The 14,788-nt window shown below is 39.9% G+C and overlaps 2 protein-coding genes and 1 non-coding gene across 3 annotated transcripts in view; all 3 read left to right on the plus strand.

Annotated features, from left to right (window-relative positions):
• The window catches only part of CFAP206 (cilia and flagella associated protein 206), a 70,348-nt gene extending 66,933 nt beyond the window's left edge, over positions 1-3,415 (plus strand). Inside the window, exon 14 of the transcript XR_004442788.1 lies at positions 3,327-3,415. The gene's annotated coding sequence lies outside the window, so the exon portion shown is untranslated. The remainder of the gene's footprint in view (positions 1-3,326) is intronic.
• SLC35A1 (solute carrier family 35 member A1) overlaps positions 1-14,788 on the plus strand; it is a 34,286-nt gene that overhangs the window by 1,115 nt on the left and 18,383 nt on the right. The window contains exon 2 of the mRNA XM_033234562.1: positions 3,327-3,504. Within this exon, the coding sequence (XP_033090453.1) occupies positions 3,327-3,504 (178 nt within the window). The remainder of the gene's footprint in view (positions 1-3,326; positions 3,505-14,788) is intronic.
• Positions 11,118-11,226, plus strand: LOC117098238. Its single transcript, XR_004443279.1, has one exon. It is a non-coding gene; the product is annotated as a U6 spliceosomal RNA (small nuclear RNA).

Here is a 14,788-nt window from a genome sequence, read left to right on the forward strand (position 1 = left end):
TCTTTCTGTTTCATTTCAAATAAGTTCAATCTTAAAAGCCGTTTGTGTAGCAACACAGGAAATAAAGGAAAAAGAAATAGAATTGTTTTGATAACTGAAATGGAATGGGGATAGCAAAATTGATCCGAACGAAAACTTATAAATTACAGAAGTCAAATCATTACTTGAAATAGCTGCAGCAATGTAAAGGTTTAGGCTTATTGCCAATACATATTTGTTGAGCCTTGATTGTAATGCTAACAAAATTACAGTTTCCATAGCTTCCGAATATCCACAAAAGATTTATCTGGGACTTCCTGAATTTCTAAGTTCTTAGGTATTACAAGTAATGTCCCCATAAACTATAGTAAAATGTAACTGAAAACAATTTGAAACTGTAAGTTTCTTTTGGGGGACGTTTCCACATAAATACTGTGTGGGAGTAAACAACTTCGTGAGAAGCAGAGAACAATGCAGGGTTAAGATGTGACTGCGAGTTGAGTTGTCGGCTAGGTTTATAGTTACTGGCATTGGGTGTGGTTTGAATGATTTGCCCAATTTGAAGTGATTACATATGGACTTTTGATATTACCCTGAAATAACTGAAATTGCTAATAACTGAAATTTTATACTGGAGAATTTGTGAATGGAGTGAACAAGAAATAGTTTGGTCTGATGTTAAACTGCCAGAGAAAATCGTACTTAAAAACATTTAGTATTTAAAAGTTGAAATACGTTTAAAACTGGTATTCCATATCAAAGCCCAATCTGTTTTGCACATACCTAAACTTATTTGATTACCCTTCCACTTAGATCTAGTAGTTTCAAGAGTATAATATATATTCCCATATAATCACTATGCAAAAAGCGATTTTTTCAAGTTAATGACAATATTATAAGTCAAAATATGTTTGTAGGCCATCAATTTGGTTTAGTGTTTAAATATTCACTATGTTGTTTTTGGAATCAGGAACCTATACAATACCTAAAATAAATTACTTTTTAGTTTTATCAGTCCTAATCTCATTTATGAAAATGTTGATAATCTAGGACATGAGTTGGCAAACTTCCTGTAAAGGGCTGGATAGTCTCTTGTCATAACTACTCAGGTCTGCTGTTGTAGGGGAAAAAAAAGTAGTCTGGATAACTTAGAAACAAATGAGTATGGTGATGTTCTAATAAACCTATTTATGGACACTAAAATTTGCATTTCATGCAATTTTCATGTATCACAAGATGTTACTACATTTTTTATCAAGTATTTAAAAATGCAAAACCATTGTGAGTTCACAGGCCTCATGTAAACTAGTGACATGTATAGTTTGTTCACCCCTTATCTAGAAGATGGGAAATGCCTTCTCTTCTACTGATTAAAGGTTATTGCTGTTTATTTTTGAAGTCATATTTTTTCCCTTGTGTAGCAAAGTTTTAGAACAAAGGAAGGATTATAGTGATCTCCTTCACTTCCTTTTTTATAAACACTGATTTTTGGCTCCTCAGATCTTTTGGAAAGAAAGTTTAAGTAGTTGAAAAATATTTCTTCTGTTTTACCTTTTATTTAAACCTGATATGATTTTTAAAAATTGCCGACAAATCTGAAAAGATTCTTTAATTCACTCGGGAAAATATTTATATTGAAGAACCTGTTTCCTTGGAAGTTCCAACCATACCATATCTAAAGATAATGTATTTGAAACTCCTGTTTTATTTTCCTATGAAAACAGTCTTTGAATTGTAATTAGGCTCCCAAAACAGTGAACAAAATCGTACTTAGCATATAATGTAGTTAAAGTAGCAGCCTGGAGTCACCCGGTGTCCTTCTGGTTCTTAACCTGGGGTTGTCAAAGTATGGCTCTGGAAAGCCTAAAATATTTGTTTCTGGCCCTTTACAGAAAAATTTGCTGGTCCCTGTTTAACCTTGAGCCTAAAGATTTGAATGGAGCTTAAGGGGACTGTTGGACAATAGGTGGGAGTTGGGTAAGGAAAATAGAAATAGTTTGATCCTTGGGTGATGGCAGATTCTGAGTAGGTCTGGGAATAAGGAAGTATGAGGGAGAGTTGGTACCCAGTGCTTATGGTTTTACCAAAGGTCCTGGACAGGCTTTGGTGCCTGAGATGGCTGCTGCTCAGATATACTTGCAGGCAATTCTTGAGTGTTTGTATGTTTCCTGCATTTCTAGTTTTATAGAGCTGTGTTCTTAATATTCTTTTCCTGTGTTTTGAATTACTGTTTTGTATAATGCAGTGAAATGAGTGGCTCGATGTAAGTTCTTATTGTGATAAAGTTTTATATTAAGCCCCACTCATTTCTCAATTATTTTCTTTCTGCTGTCTTTAAATCTAGAATATACATTGCTGCAGTTGGTTTCATGCTTTGTATCCACAAGTTTGTAATCATAAAAATATTTAAAATATGTGCTGGGGCCAGGCGTGGTGGCTAATGCCTGTAATCTCAGCACTTTAGGAGGCCGAGGTGGGAGGATCACCTGAGGTCAGGAGTTCGAGACCAGCCTGGCCAACATGGTGAAACCTAGTCCTTACTAAAAATACAAAAATTAGCCAGGTGTACTGGCAGATGCCTGTAATTCCAGCTGCTCAGGAGGCTAAGGCAGGAGAATCGCTTGAATCCAGGAGGTGGAGTTTGTAGTGAGCCGAGATCACGCCAAGATCGTGCCACTGCACTCCAGCCTGGGTGACAGAGACCCTGTCCTAAAATATATGTCCGGCGCGGTGGTTCACATCTGTAATTCCAGCACTTCAGGAGGCCGAGGCGGGTGGATCACCTGAGGTCAGGAGTTAAAGACCAGCCTGGCCAACATGGTGAAACCCCATCTCTACTAAAAATGCAAAAAATTACCTGGCCGTGGTAGTCCACGCCTGTAGTCCCGGGAGGCTGAGGCACGAGCATCGCTTGAACCTGGGCGGCAGAGGTTGCAGTGACCTGAGATCGTGCCACTGTACTCCAGCCTGGGGGACAGAGTGAGATCCTGTCTCAAAACCCACCACCACCACCAATATATATATAATGGGATTTATAACATCCTAAACTAGAATCAGTATGCTACATAGTCTTGCAATTGGGGCACTCCCCAGGAACAAAACTTATGCCTAATTGGCTGATGTTTAAAGTCAGCTATGGGGTGGGTGGGGGTGTGTGTGTGTGTGTGTGTGTGTGTGCGTGCGCGCTCATGTAATTGGCAAGCATTTTGAAAAAATTTTTAAACATGAGTTTTAGAAAATATTTTGTGCTTGGAATTGATAAGTATTTTTGGGCTGTAACTAGTTTATTAACTTATATATACATATATTGTTTACTAAGTAATGTCTTTGTTGCACGTATTTTCCAGACAATGTCACTTTATTATTCAAGTTATACTGCTTGGCAGTGATGACCGTGACGGCTGCAGCCTATACCATAGCTTTAAGATACACAAGGACATCAGACAAAGAACTCTACTTTTCAACCACAGCCGTGTGTATCACAGAAGTTATAAAGTTATTGCTAAGTGTGGGAATTTTAGCTAAGTGAGTATAAATACTTATAGTGTGTTAAATTATTTTTCCACCTGGTGAGGGTATTTGTTAGAAAATTCAAGCTACATCTTTATATGTTTAATTGCTCTGGGCCAGTGTTTCTCAACTAGGGGTGATTTTGCCCCCCAGAAGATTTTTTAGTTGTCACGACTTGAGAGATGCTACTGGCATCTAGTGGAGCAGAGACCAAGGATGCTGCTAAACATCCTGCAATCCCCATGACAGCCTCACAACAAAGAATTACCCAGCCCCAAACGTCAGTACTGCTGAGGTTGAAGAACGCTGCGGTAGAGTAGGAGTTGGCAAACTATGTCCCATGGGCCAAATCCAGCTTGCTCCCTGGTTTTGGTGTAATGGAGACTGACTGGCTTGCAAAACCTGAAATATTGACTGTTTGACCCTTATAGGAAAAAATTACTGACTTGTGTTTTGGATGAATATAATAATAATATTTCTTGAGTGTTTCCTGTGTTAAGTGCTAGGCACTGTGCTGTGTGTTTTTCGTGTTTTCTCATTTACTCCTTACACATTTTCAAGGTAAGTACTTTACCCCTGTTTTATTAACATAGCATCTGAGGTTCCTTAAGATTACACTGTTAATATGTGGCAGCACTGGGCTTTGAATCAGAAACATCACGCAAGAATTGCTTAGTTAAGGATGTGGTATGAGAGAGTTAAGAATTAGGGGCATTGGCCGGGCGCGGTGGCTCAAGCCTGTAATCCCAGCACTCTGGGAGGCCGAGACGGGCGAATCACAAGGTCAGGAGATCGAGACCATCCTGGCTCACCCCGGGCGAGGTGGTGGGCGCTTGTAGTCCCAGTTACTCGGGAGGCTGAGGCAGGAGAATGGCGTAAACCCGGGAGGCGGAGCTTGCAGTGAGCTGAGATCGGGCCACTGCGCTCCAGCCTGGGCGACAGAGCGAGACTCCGTCTCAAAAAAAAAAAAAAAAAAAAAAAAAAAAAAAGAGGGGCATTGGAGGAGATAGACCTAATTTTAATCCTAGACCAAGATTGTGGCTGCATACACACTTGTAACCTCGTTAAGCTTGAGTTTCTTCATTTTTTTAATTTGAGAAAATAATATGGGGTGGTGAAAATTAAATAAAATCTAATAGGTAAATTACTTGGGGAAAGATTTGTGAGACGGGGACCTATTTGAGTCATTGGGGCAGTTAAGAAGTCATACAGGTTTCAAGATGTGTGTTGGTGAGTGAAGGGAAGCAGGGAGGAATAGTGTTGTCTGTAGGCTTTTATGTAGAAACAGACACATTATATTTAAATATTGAAATGTTACAAGACATTGTGATTGCTTCAGCTTCAGCAATATGTGATGAGACAGTTGATAATGCAGCTACAAGCATGGCTATCATTTTGGGAAAGATATCCAGTGAAAGTGTTAAAAATTGGTTCTAGATCTTGAAAAGGCTTATACTAATCCACTTGAAGTAGTTGGAATATGAAAAAGATGTGTTATAAATAAAGTTTCAGTGCCGCAAAAGAAATAGCACTTGAATACAAAATTTTCTTTTTTTCTTCTCAGCAAGGCAGTTTGCTTCTATAGAAGGGTGCACCCTCACAGATGGAGCAATCGTGAGCGCACACCTGGACAAGGGAGGAAAAGGGGGTCTTATTCCTGATGCACGTGGCCCCTGCTACTGTGTCGTTCCCTTATTGGCTAGGGTTACACTGCACAGGCTAAACTAATTCCAGTTGGCTAATTTAAAGAGAGTGACAGGGTGAGTGGTTTGGTGGGGAAAATGGTTATGGCAGAGTAGGAAATCGGAATGAGTCAGAGTGGAAAATGAGCAGGTAATCAGAATGAGTCAGGGTGGAGCAGGTAATTGGAATGAGCCAGGGTGGAGCAGGTAATTGGAATGAGCCAGGGTGGAGCAGGTAATTGGAATGAGCCAGGGTAGAGCAGGTAATCGGAAGGAGCCAGGGTGGAGCAGGTAATCGGAATGAGTCAGGGTGGAGCAGGTAATCAGAATGAGTCAGGGTGGAGAGGGTAATCGGAAAAGGTTGCTTTACCAGAAAGTTATTTTAAAAGTAGAAGGCAAAGAATCGAACATACTAACATATTGATTCTTTGAAGAGAAATTTAGAACTCATATCTTAACAATCCCCTCCTCTTGCATTTTCTTTACAGCTCTTTCTCTTCAAACTTCTTTAACATGTCTTGGCTTAGTTCTGCTTGATTTTCCAAAAGAAGAAGCTTCTCTCAATAAGGTGGAGGACAGTTAAGGGAGGTTTTAGTAAGTGCCATTTCTGTGAGCCTCTGCACCAACCCCCAGATGCATGGTATGACATAGCACCTGACAAGAATAAGTACACCCGTTACGGCTGCGAGGGAAGTAAGAATTGAGGTTGTTATTCCTTTCCATTTACCGAACCACTTTTTTAGCCATCCTGTAAAGGAGTCATTTACCCCTGAGTTGCTGGCTGACTCACTGGACAGAGCAGTCAGACCTTGCAATGCCTTTGTTATACATCCATTAAGGGTGCTGGTGTTTGGGATGAAGGTACAACATTGAGTTTTAATCATGATGCAAACTCCTCCTCTTTCTGCTAATATCATGTCTAAGGCTTTCCTATTTTCCCAAGCCATCTGGCAGTTAGCCCCTAATTGCTCAGCTGTTCCTTTAACAGCATCTCTAGTGTAGTTAATAAATCACTGTTGGTTGTAATAGATATAATTTATTCAATCTGTTTTTATTAATTGTCACCCACCAAAATATTGACTCAAATCTTGCAGCTATTTGATTTCGGGCTTTAAATTGATCTGGTATTCCCCATGGGACTCCAATTACGTCTAAATAGACATGAGAGTTGAAAGACCCATAAGGAGCTTCTGTCGCTTTACAATGTCATATTTTCTTCCTCTGGTTGATGAAATGCCAGAATAAAAGGGATAGCCAGTTGAACTAGAGCATAAGTACTGCTCTAATTATTTGGCAGAGTGTCCAGTTAAGGTCCTCCATAATACCACCATACATCCGCTCAGGGATGAATAAGAGCAGATTGATGGGTCAGCTCTTGGAAGTGCCAGACTTCACTGCATCCTGTTAAGTCTCCAAGAAATGCCAAATTTTTCCCCTTGTCGTTAGAGACATGAGGTAAAATTGATTTTGGAAGATGGAGGCTGGATAGCCCTTGGGCTGACCTGCAGGGTATTGGACTTAAGGAAATAGCAGAGAAAAAGAGAGCACAATTTGTTATTCCAGGCAGTGGAATCTTGAAAAAGAGCTACCATGCACTCCATGTCCGCTTGATTTGAGGACCAGTTTCTGCATTGCTGAGAGCTCGGGTTATTCCTCACACTGGGTGGGTCCTGATTTCTCACCCCTGAGGCTGCCACAAGGTCTCTGGTTCTCACGAGAGAGAACCAGAGACCGCCCCTGGAGGGGATTGTAATCCCAGATGAGCCCCCAAATGGTTATAAAGTTTTGGTGCCACAAAAGAAATAGCACTTGAATATAAAATTTTCTTCTTTTCTTCTCAGCAAGGCAGTTTGCTTCTATAGAAGGGTGCACCCTCACAGATGGAGCAATGGTGAGGCACACCTGGACAAGGGAGGAAAAGGGGGTCTTATTCCTGACACACGTGGGCCCTGCTGCTGTGTCGTTCCCTATTGGCTAGGGTTACACCGCACAGGCTAAACTAATTCCAATTGGCTAATTTAAAGAGAGTGATGGGGTGAGTGGTTTGGCGGGAAAAATGATTATGGCAGAGCAGGAAATCAGAATGAGTCAGGGTGGAGAATGAGCAGGTAATCGGAATAAGTCAGGTTAGAGCAGGTAATCGGAATGAGTCAGGGTGGAACAGGTAATGGGAATGAGTCAGTGTGGAGAGGGTAATTGGAAAAGGTTGCTTTATGAAGAAGTTAAGTTTAAAAGTAGAAGGCAAAGAATTGAACATACTGACATTGATTCTTTGAAGAGAAATTTAGAACTCATATCTAACAGATGAATAAAATACATGGCCAGACTATGGGCCATTAAGAGTGATATGAACAGTTAAGAGGAGCCACAAATGAAAGGGGCTAGAGCTTTATAATGGTCTTTTAGATTTAGTGTTTGCAAAAAAGTAAAATATTTTCCAGGTACTCTCAGTGTTGTCATTTCTTTGTACACACATTAAAATCAGTAATTCAAAAAGAGTAAGTAGGTGAAAGGCAAACAGGATGGTATGTAGTCTGTGAAAACACAGGTTGGATGTAAGTGCTGTGATGGAGAGGCTTCTAAATACCAGAAAATAATTGTTACACAGAAATGTTATAATTTGTTATATGCACAGGAAACCAAAGTTGATTCATGTTTGAATTGATATTTGCTTGAAAATTCTTTCCCATATAATGTTAAAATAATTGTGTAGAGCTAAAAAAATGAAATTAGACTTTTTTCTTTGCTTTCAAGTTAGAGAAGACTTTATCATCTCACAGAAAGGATGACCATTTCAGGATATTATGGGAGGCTGTGGAAGAATTATATTAGAAATAACTAAAGGTTTAGAACTTGAACTTTCTCTTCAGAGGAGAAAAATTAAGAACTTAGATCTTGGCCAGGTGTGGTGGCTCACACCTGTAATCCCAGCAGTTTGGAGGCCAAGGTGGGAGGATTTCTTGAGCCCAGGAGTTAGAGACCAGCCTGTCAACATGGTGAGACTCCATCTCTACAAAAATATAAAAAAATTACTTGGGTGTAGTGGTGTGTGGCTGTAGTCACAGCTACCTGGGCGGCTGAGGTGAGAGGATTGCTTGAGCTTGCAAGGACCTGCGGTGAGCCATGATTGTACCACTGTTCTCTAGCCTGGGCAACAGAGCAAAACTCTGTCTCAGAACAAGAAAAAAAAAATTAGAAGAACTTAGATCTTGATGATTAAAATAATGTATTTCCCCCACATTTCCAGAAAAATACTGCACAGTTAATGTAAAAATTAGTAACGTTTGCTAAATGTTGATTTGAGTTTTCTGGAGAATACAGGGAAAGGAAAATAAATTACTATTTAAATGGAAAAAAACCCATTAAATTTCATTTAAAACTATGATTAAATGAAGTAAAAGCTTCTTCCTTTTTGCCCATTCTTTACACTGTGATAAAGTATAATAACTTTATAGGGTTGATACAAATATATACTAGAACTTCAATTTTATTGGAACTGTGCAAAGCTTAACCTCATTATAGAGCAGTCCATTTGAGTTTGTTTATTTAGTATGGTCTCTGATGCTGTTTGCTCAGTAATGTTCTTTGCTTAGTGAATAGTCTTGGCTAATTGTTAAAGTACATATATTACATAAAGTAAGTACATATATTATATGGGAGTGGGAGGCGGGGGCAGAAACTTAGCGAAGTAGCACCTGAAACCGTGTTTTGGTTATAATTATGGTTCACTTATATAATAACATATCACTGCCATATTCAAATCTGTGTTTCATTCCTTCCAAACATTGGAAGCAAATAGTCATTCTAAGTCGTTTCAAGGTATTGTTAATAAGATATAATGGGATAGTTTCATGCATTCATTTATTTATTTAGAAAATACCTATCAGATGTCAATTATATACTCAACACCGTTCTAGTGTTTTCACTAGAACACTGCAAATTAAAAAGGTGTAGTTCTGCCCTCATGGACTTATAGTCTATTGAAGAACCAAATATTAAATAATAAATAGGTGATGTTATGGGGGAAAAGTAGAGGGTGCTACAAACACACATAATAGAGGGCCTGCATTTGGATTAGAGGGTTTCCTCTTTGAGGAAGTTACATTTAAACCTAGACCTGTCAATTGAGTAGACTTTAGGCAAGACAAGAGCAGAGAGGCGGCAGAGAACTGTGTGTTTGAAATCCCTGAGGCAGAAAAGTCCTTGACTTTGGTGCTGAGATGAAGCAGGAGAGGTCATCAGGGTATCACAGTAGTATTATGGGCTTGTTAAGGATTTTAGATTTAATCTGAAGTGCATTAGAAAAATCACTGAATGGAGCTAGGAGCGGTGGCTCACGCCTATAATCCCAGCACTTTGGGAGGCTGAGGCAGGTGGATCACTTGAGGTCAGGAGTTGGAGACCAGCCTGGCCAGCATGGTGAAACCCCATCTCTACTAAAAATACAAAAATTAGCCAGGCGTGGTGGCGCATGCCTGTAATTCCAGCTATTCTGGAGGCTGAGGCAGGAGAATTGCTTGAACTTAGGAGGCGGAGGTTGCAGTGAGCTGAGATCGCACCACTGCACTCCAGCCTGGGTGACAGACCAAGACTCCATCTCAAAAGAAAAAGAAGAAAAAGAAAAGAAAGTCATTAAATGGTTTAAATCACAAACTAACATAGAACCCATGTTTAGAGTCACTTTGACCTCTTTGAGAATGATTTGGAAGTAGGGAAACTTAATAGAGGCAAGAGATAATCACCTAGGATGACAGCACAGGTCACGAAGAGAAGTTAATGGATTTGAGTTATGCTCTGGCAGTAGAATCTGTAGGACTTTGTGATGGGTTTGGATACATAGTAAGTTCTGGTTAATCACAGTAGTTATGTTCTATAAAGTCACCACCAACACTAAACTACTGAATACTAAACCCCTGCTTTGGGAATATATAGGGTAGCTTCCTGTGAGCAACTGATCACATTTTTGTCAATTAATTCAATACAATAACCTTGTTTTATGTGTGCTTCAGTCTAAAGACACTTTATTTAATGTATATTAGTGATTAATTAACATTGAACTCATGGCCAGCAGCACTATAACATGCCTGAACAAAGCTTATGTATCACATGTATTTTCTCCATAACATATAGCATATCCTTCCTGTGCTTAGGAACATCAGACAGCGCGTCAGCCCTACAATGCTTGGGAGCCATTTAAACAAAATCGCCAACACAAAGCACAAAAATGCAAAAAATGTAGCACTAAATAGATTGTACTTGTTTATTATCTGAAAGCTGAAACAAGGCAGAATGTTAACTTGTTCGGTGTCAGCCAGGAATGTGCATGCTTGGTGAATTGAATCAAATTTTTTGCCACTCTGTGCATGTCTGCCAATGACTGAAAGTGTTACAAGCATTGATTTGGGGGTTACAGATACATTTTAATAAGAGAAGTCACACATACAGTCCATGAATAATAATGATCAACTGTAGTAGGTGAAGGAAAGGGAGGTATCAGGAAGCATATCTATGTTTCCTAGTATAAACAATTGGGTAGTTTTTTTTTTTTTTTTTTCTGAGACAGGAAAAACAGATCTGGGGGAAGAAGATATCAACAGTTTGACTTTGGGTAGGAATAATGTAAAGTTTTTAGTGTCTCGAGATATCCAAATGGGCATGGAGAATGGGCAGTTGGATTAAATGGGTCTGGAACTCAGAAGAGAGGTCGGGGCTAGAGATGTAAATTTGGGAGTTCTTATCACATAAAAGCATTTAATCTCATGGGATTGGAAGACATTGTTAAAAAACAGTGATCTTGTAAAAACAATCTTATTTGTAATGTCATTTGATTCCATATACCTTAAAGACTGCTGTTTTCTGGACAGGATAACTAGAAACCCCAGGACTAATATAAAGAGGAACACATGATAGAAATGGAAGGCAGCTTGTTTAAGAAACAACAAAGGAGTGCTCGCTTTGGCAGCACATAATACTAAAAATGTGGACAATACAGAGAAGATTAGCATGGCCCCTGTACAAGGATGACATGCAGATTCATAAAGCATTCCATATTCAAAAAACAAAGGAATCAGTCTGGTACTGAGGCATTGCCCTAGAACTTTGTAAGAGTTAAATTAAGCAGGCCAGGGTAAGTATAACTTCAATCAAGTGTGCAAATTAGAATCTTCAGGTCCCAAGAATTTAAGCAGAGGCAATTGTAGCTCCATGCATTGTTCTTGGTGAGGTTTTGGAGATCTAGTCTAGTCAAACTTATTTCATATGTAAGAACTTTGAGCCTGGAAAGGGACTAATTCATGCAATCTCTGACTAAAAATTTTGTGTGACCAAATGGATCAGCAAGGTTCCAGATCCATGTTTTAAATGAAATGCCAGTTTATTTTTCAGAATTTGAGGTGGTAGAGAGGTTCTGTAACCAGGTAGTCCTATTTGGACAGAACCCATGATGGCAATCTAGGTCAAATGGCTGAGACTCCATTGTCTTTGGTTCTTTCTCTTGCCTTTAATGCCTTCCTTAGGGTACCTGTAGATGGGTTGCATGCCATGAGGCATGGATATCCAACATTCACATTAGTATGGTAAAAGTTTTGTAGGCTGAAGGGTATAACTGGTTTGCTAAAACACTGGAATACAATAGCTTAATTCTAATTCCAAATATTTTCCTTGTCCTGGTTATATGCTGTGGTTTGGATGTGGTTTATCTCCACCAAAGCTTATATTGAAATTCTATCCCCAGTGTGGTGATGGGAGGCGGGGTCTAGTGGAAGGTGCTTAGGTTGTGGGGGCAGATTCCTCATGAATGGTTTGGTGCTGTTTTCCTGGTAGTGAGCTGTGGCTCTCAAGAGACAGGATTAGTTCTTGCAGGAATTGATTATTTCTCGAGAGTGAGTTATAAAGCCAGGATGCTCCTCACGTTTTGCTCTCTTCGCACGTGTCCGCCTCCCCTTAGACCTTCTCTGCCATGTGATGCAGCAGGAAAGCCCTCGAAGAAGCCAGGGCTATGCCCTTGAACTTCTCAGCCTGCTGAACTGTAAGCCAAATATATATATATGTGTGTGTGTGTGTATATATATATATATATATATTTAGATTCTCGCTCTGTCACCCAGGCTGGAGTGCAGTGGGGCAATCTCGACTTACTGCAACCTCTGCCTCCGGGGATCAAGCGATTATCCTGCCTCAGTCTCCCAAGTAGCTGGGACTACAGGCACATGCCACCACGCCTGGCTAATTTTTGTATTTCTAGTAGAGACAGGGTTTCACCATATTGGTCAGACTGGTCTTAAACTCCTGACCTTGTGATCTGCGCGCCTTGGCTTCCCGAAGTGCTGGTGAGCCACTGCGCCTGGCCAAAAAAAATTTTTTTTTTTTTTAATACCCAGTCTCAGGTATTCTTTTACAGCAACACAAAGCAGACAAAGACAGTATTTAAAATATTTAAAAGAGAACTCCATTAAACATTATAAATGCACACTGGGTATAGTGGCTCACACCTATAATCCCAGCACTTTGGGAGGCAGAGGAGGGTGGAATGCTTGAGACCAGGGATTCAAGACCAGCCTGGGCAACATGGCAAAACCTCATCTCTGCAGAAAACGCAAAAATTAGCCGGGTGTGGTGGTGTGCACCTTTAGTCTCAAGCTACTTCAGGGGCTGAGGCAGGAGGATCGCTTGAACCTGGGAGGTGGAGGCTGCAGTGAGCCAAGATTGTGCCACTGTACTCTAGCTTGGGGGACAAAGTGAGACCCTGTCTCAAAAAAAAAAAAAAAAAAATATATATATATATATATATATATATATAAAAATGCAGTTTACTTGAAAATATTAGGATATTTAACTTCTTAGAAGAAATACAGACTTGCTTCAGTGAAGAGGGCCTGATATATATTGTCATTTTTTTTTTTTTTTTTGAGATGGAGTCTTGCTCTGTTGCCCAGGCTGGAGTGCAGTGGCATGATTTCAGCTCACTGCAACCTCTGTCTCCTGGGTGCAAGTGATTCTCCTGCCTCAGCCTCCTAAGCAGCCTCCTAAGCAGCATGCACACCACCATGCCCAGCTAATTTTTGTATTTTTAGAAGAGACGGGGTTTCACCATGTTGGCCAGGCTGGTCTCGAACTCCTGACTACCCGCCTTGGCCTCCCAATGTAATTTTTATTTGAAAAAAAGGAAAAGCCGGGCGCGGTGGCTCAAGCCTGTAATCCCAGCACTTTGGGAGGCCGAGACGGGTGGATCACGAGGTCAGGAGATCGAGACCATCCTGGCTAACATGGTGAAACCTCATCTCTACTAAAAAATACAAAACACTAGCCGGGTGAAGTGGCAGGCGCCTGTAGTCCCAGCTACTCGGGAGGCTGAGGCAGGAGAATGGCGTAAACCTGGGAGGCGGAGCTTGTAGTGAGCTGAGATCCGGCCACTGCACTCCAGTCTGGGCGACAGAGCGAGACTCCGTCTCAAAAAAAAAAAAAAAAAAAAAAAACAGAAGAAAAGGAAAAAAATAATTTCTTTCATGTTGGGGTAAAAGAACAGAAGGCAGAGGTGCATATGTTGCTGCAGTTTGCAAGAAAACTAGGCAATAAATATGAGGAAATCACTGAAAGTGTATTATTGCTATAAATTTAAAATGCCCTAGAAAAGCCAAAGAATAATGCCCCCTTTTGGGACTTGTGAAAAATATTTTTGAAAACCTCATGAGTAGATGTCTTCTTTAGAAAGCAGGTAACTATACTCTGTAGAATACCAACCAGTAATCATTGTCATAATGTATTATGTAAAATGCCACACATCCTCCTTTAAGATTATATTTGCTGCCTTCAGTTATTCAGAATTGTGGCTATTGAGAGTGGCAGGCTGCCAGAGAGTGAAAGTGTTAAGGAAACACTCTTTGATGTCCAGCCTTAGAAACAAGTGAGGGAAACAAGCTGGTAAATGCAGCTTATTTTCATTTCATTCTTGTACATGTTGACTAACCCTTATCCAAAATGCTTGGGACCAGAAGTGTTTCAGATTTCAGAATATTTAGGATTCTGGAATATTTGCATGAATATTAATTTGATACTAGCATCCCAAATCTGAAAACTTGAAATCCAAAGGGCTCTAATGAGCATTTCCTTTGAATGTCATGTTGGCACTCAAAAAGTTCTAGGTTTTGGAACATTTCAGATTTTGAATTTTCAGATTTGGACTACTCCAACCTTTATTTTCATTTTGGCTGAAACTATTATTTCCTCTTCTTTGATGAGAAATCTTAGGCTGAGGGAAATTTTAATTTGCCAAAGGAATCTAGAAAGTAATTGGCAGTGATAGGATTAGAAGACAAGTTTTTTGAACTCTAATTTTCAAATTCTGAGTCTTTCAGAACAATGAAGTAATTATTTTTGATTAAGACAAAGATAAGCACAGTGGCATTGTTAGACATTTCAGTAGTTTACAATAATTTTTTCTCTTAACGTTTTATTTCCAAATGTTAACACTTTGCCATGTGTCTTCATTCAGGCGGCTCTAATAAAATACCATAGACTAGTTGGCTTAAGCAACACTTACTTCTTACAGTTCTGGAGGCTGGAAAGTCCAAGATCAAGATGCTCATGGCAGATTAGGTGTCTGGTGAGGGCCCTCTTCC

Source organism: Trachypithecus francoisi, unplaced genomic scaffold (genome assembly GCF_009764315.1).
Source record: "Trachypithecus francoisi isolate TF-2019V2 unplaced genomic scaffold, Tfra_2.0 Lachesis_group15, whole genome shotgun sequence".
NCBI classification, from domain to species: Eukaryota; Metazoa; Chordata; class Mammalia; order Primates; family Cercopithecidae; genus Trachypithecus; species Trachypithecus francoisi.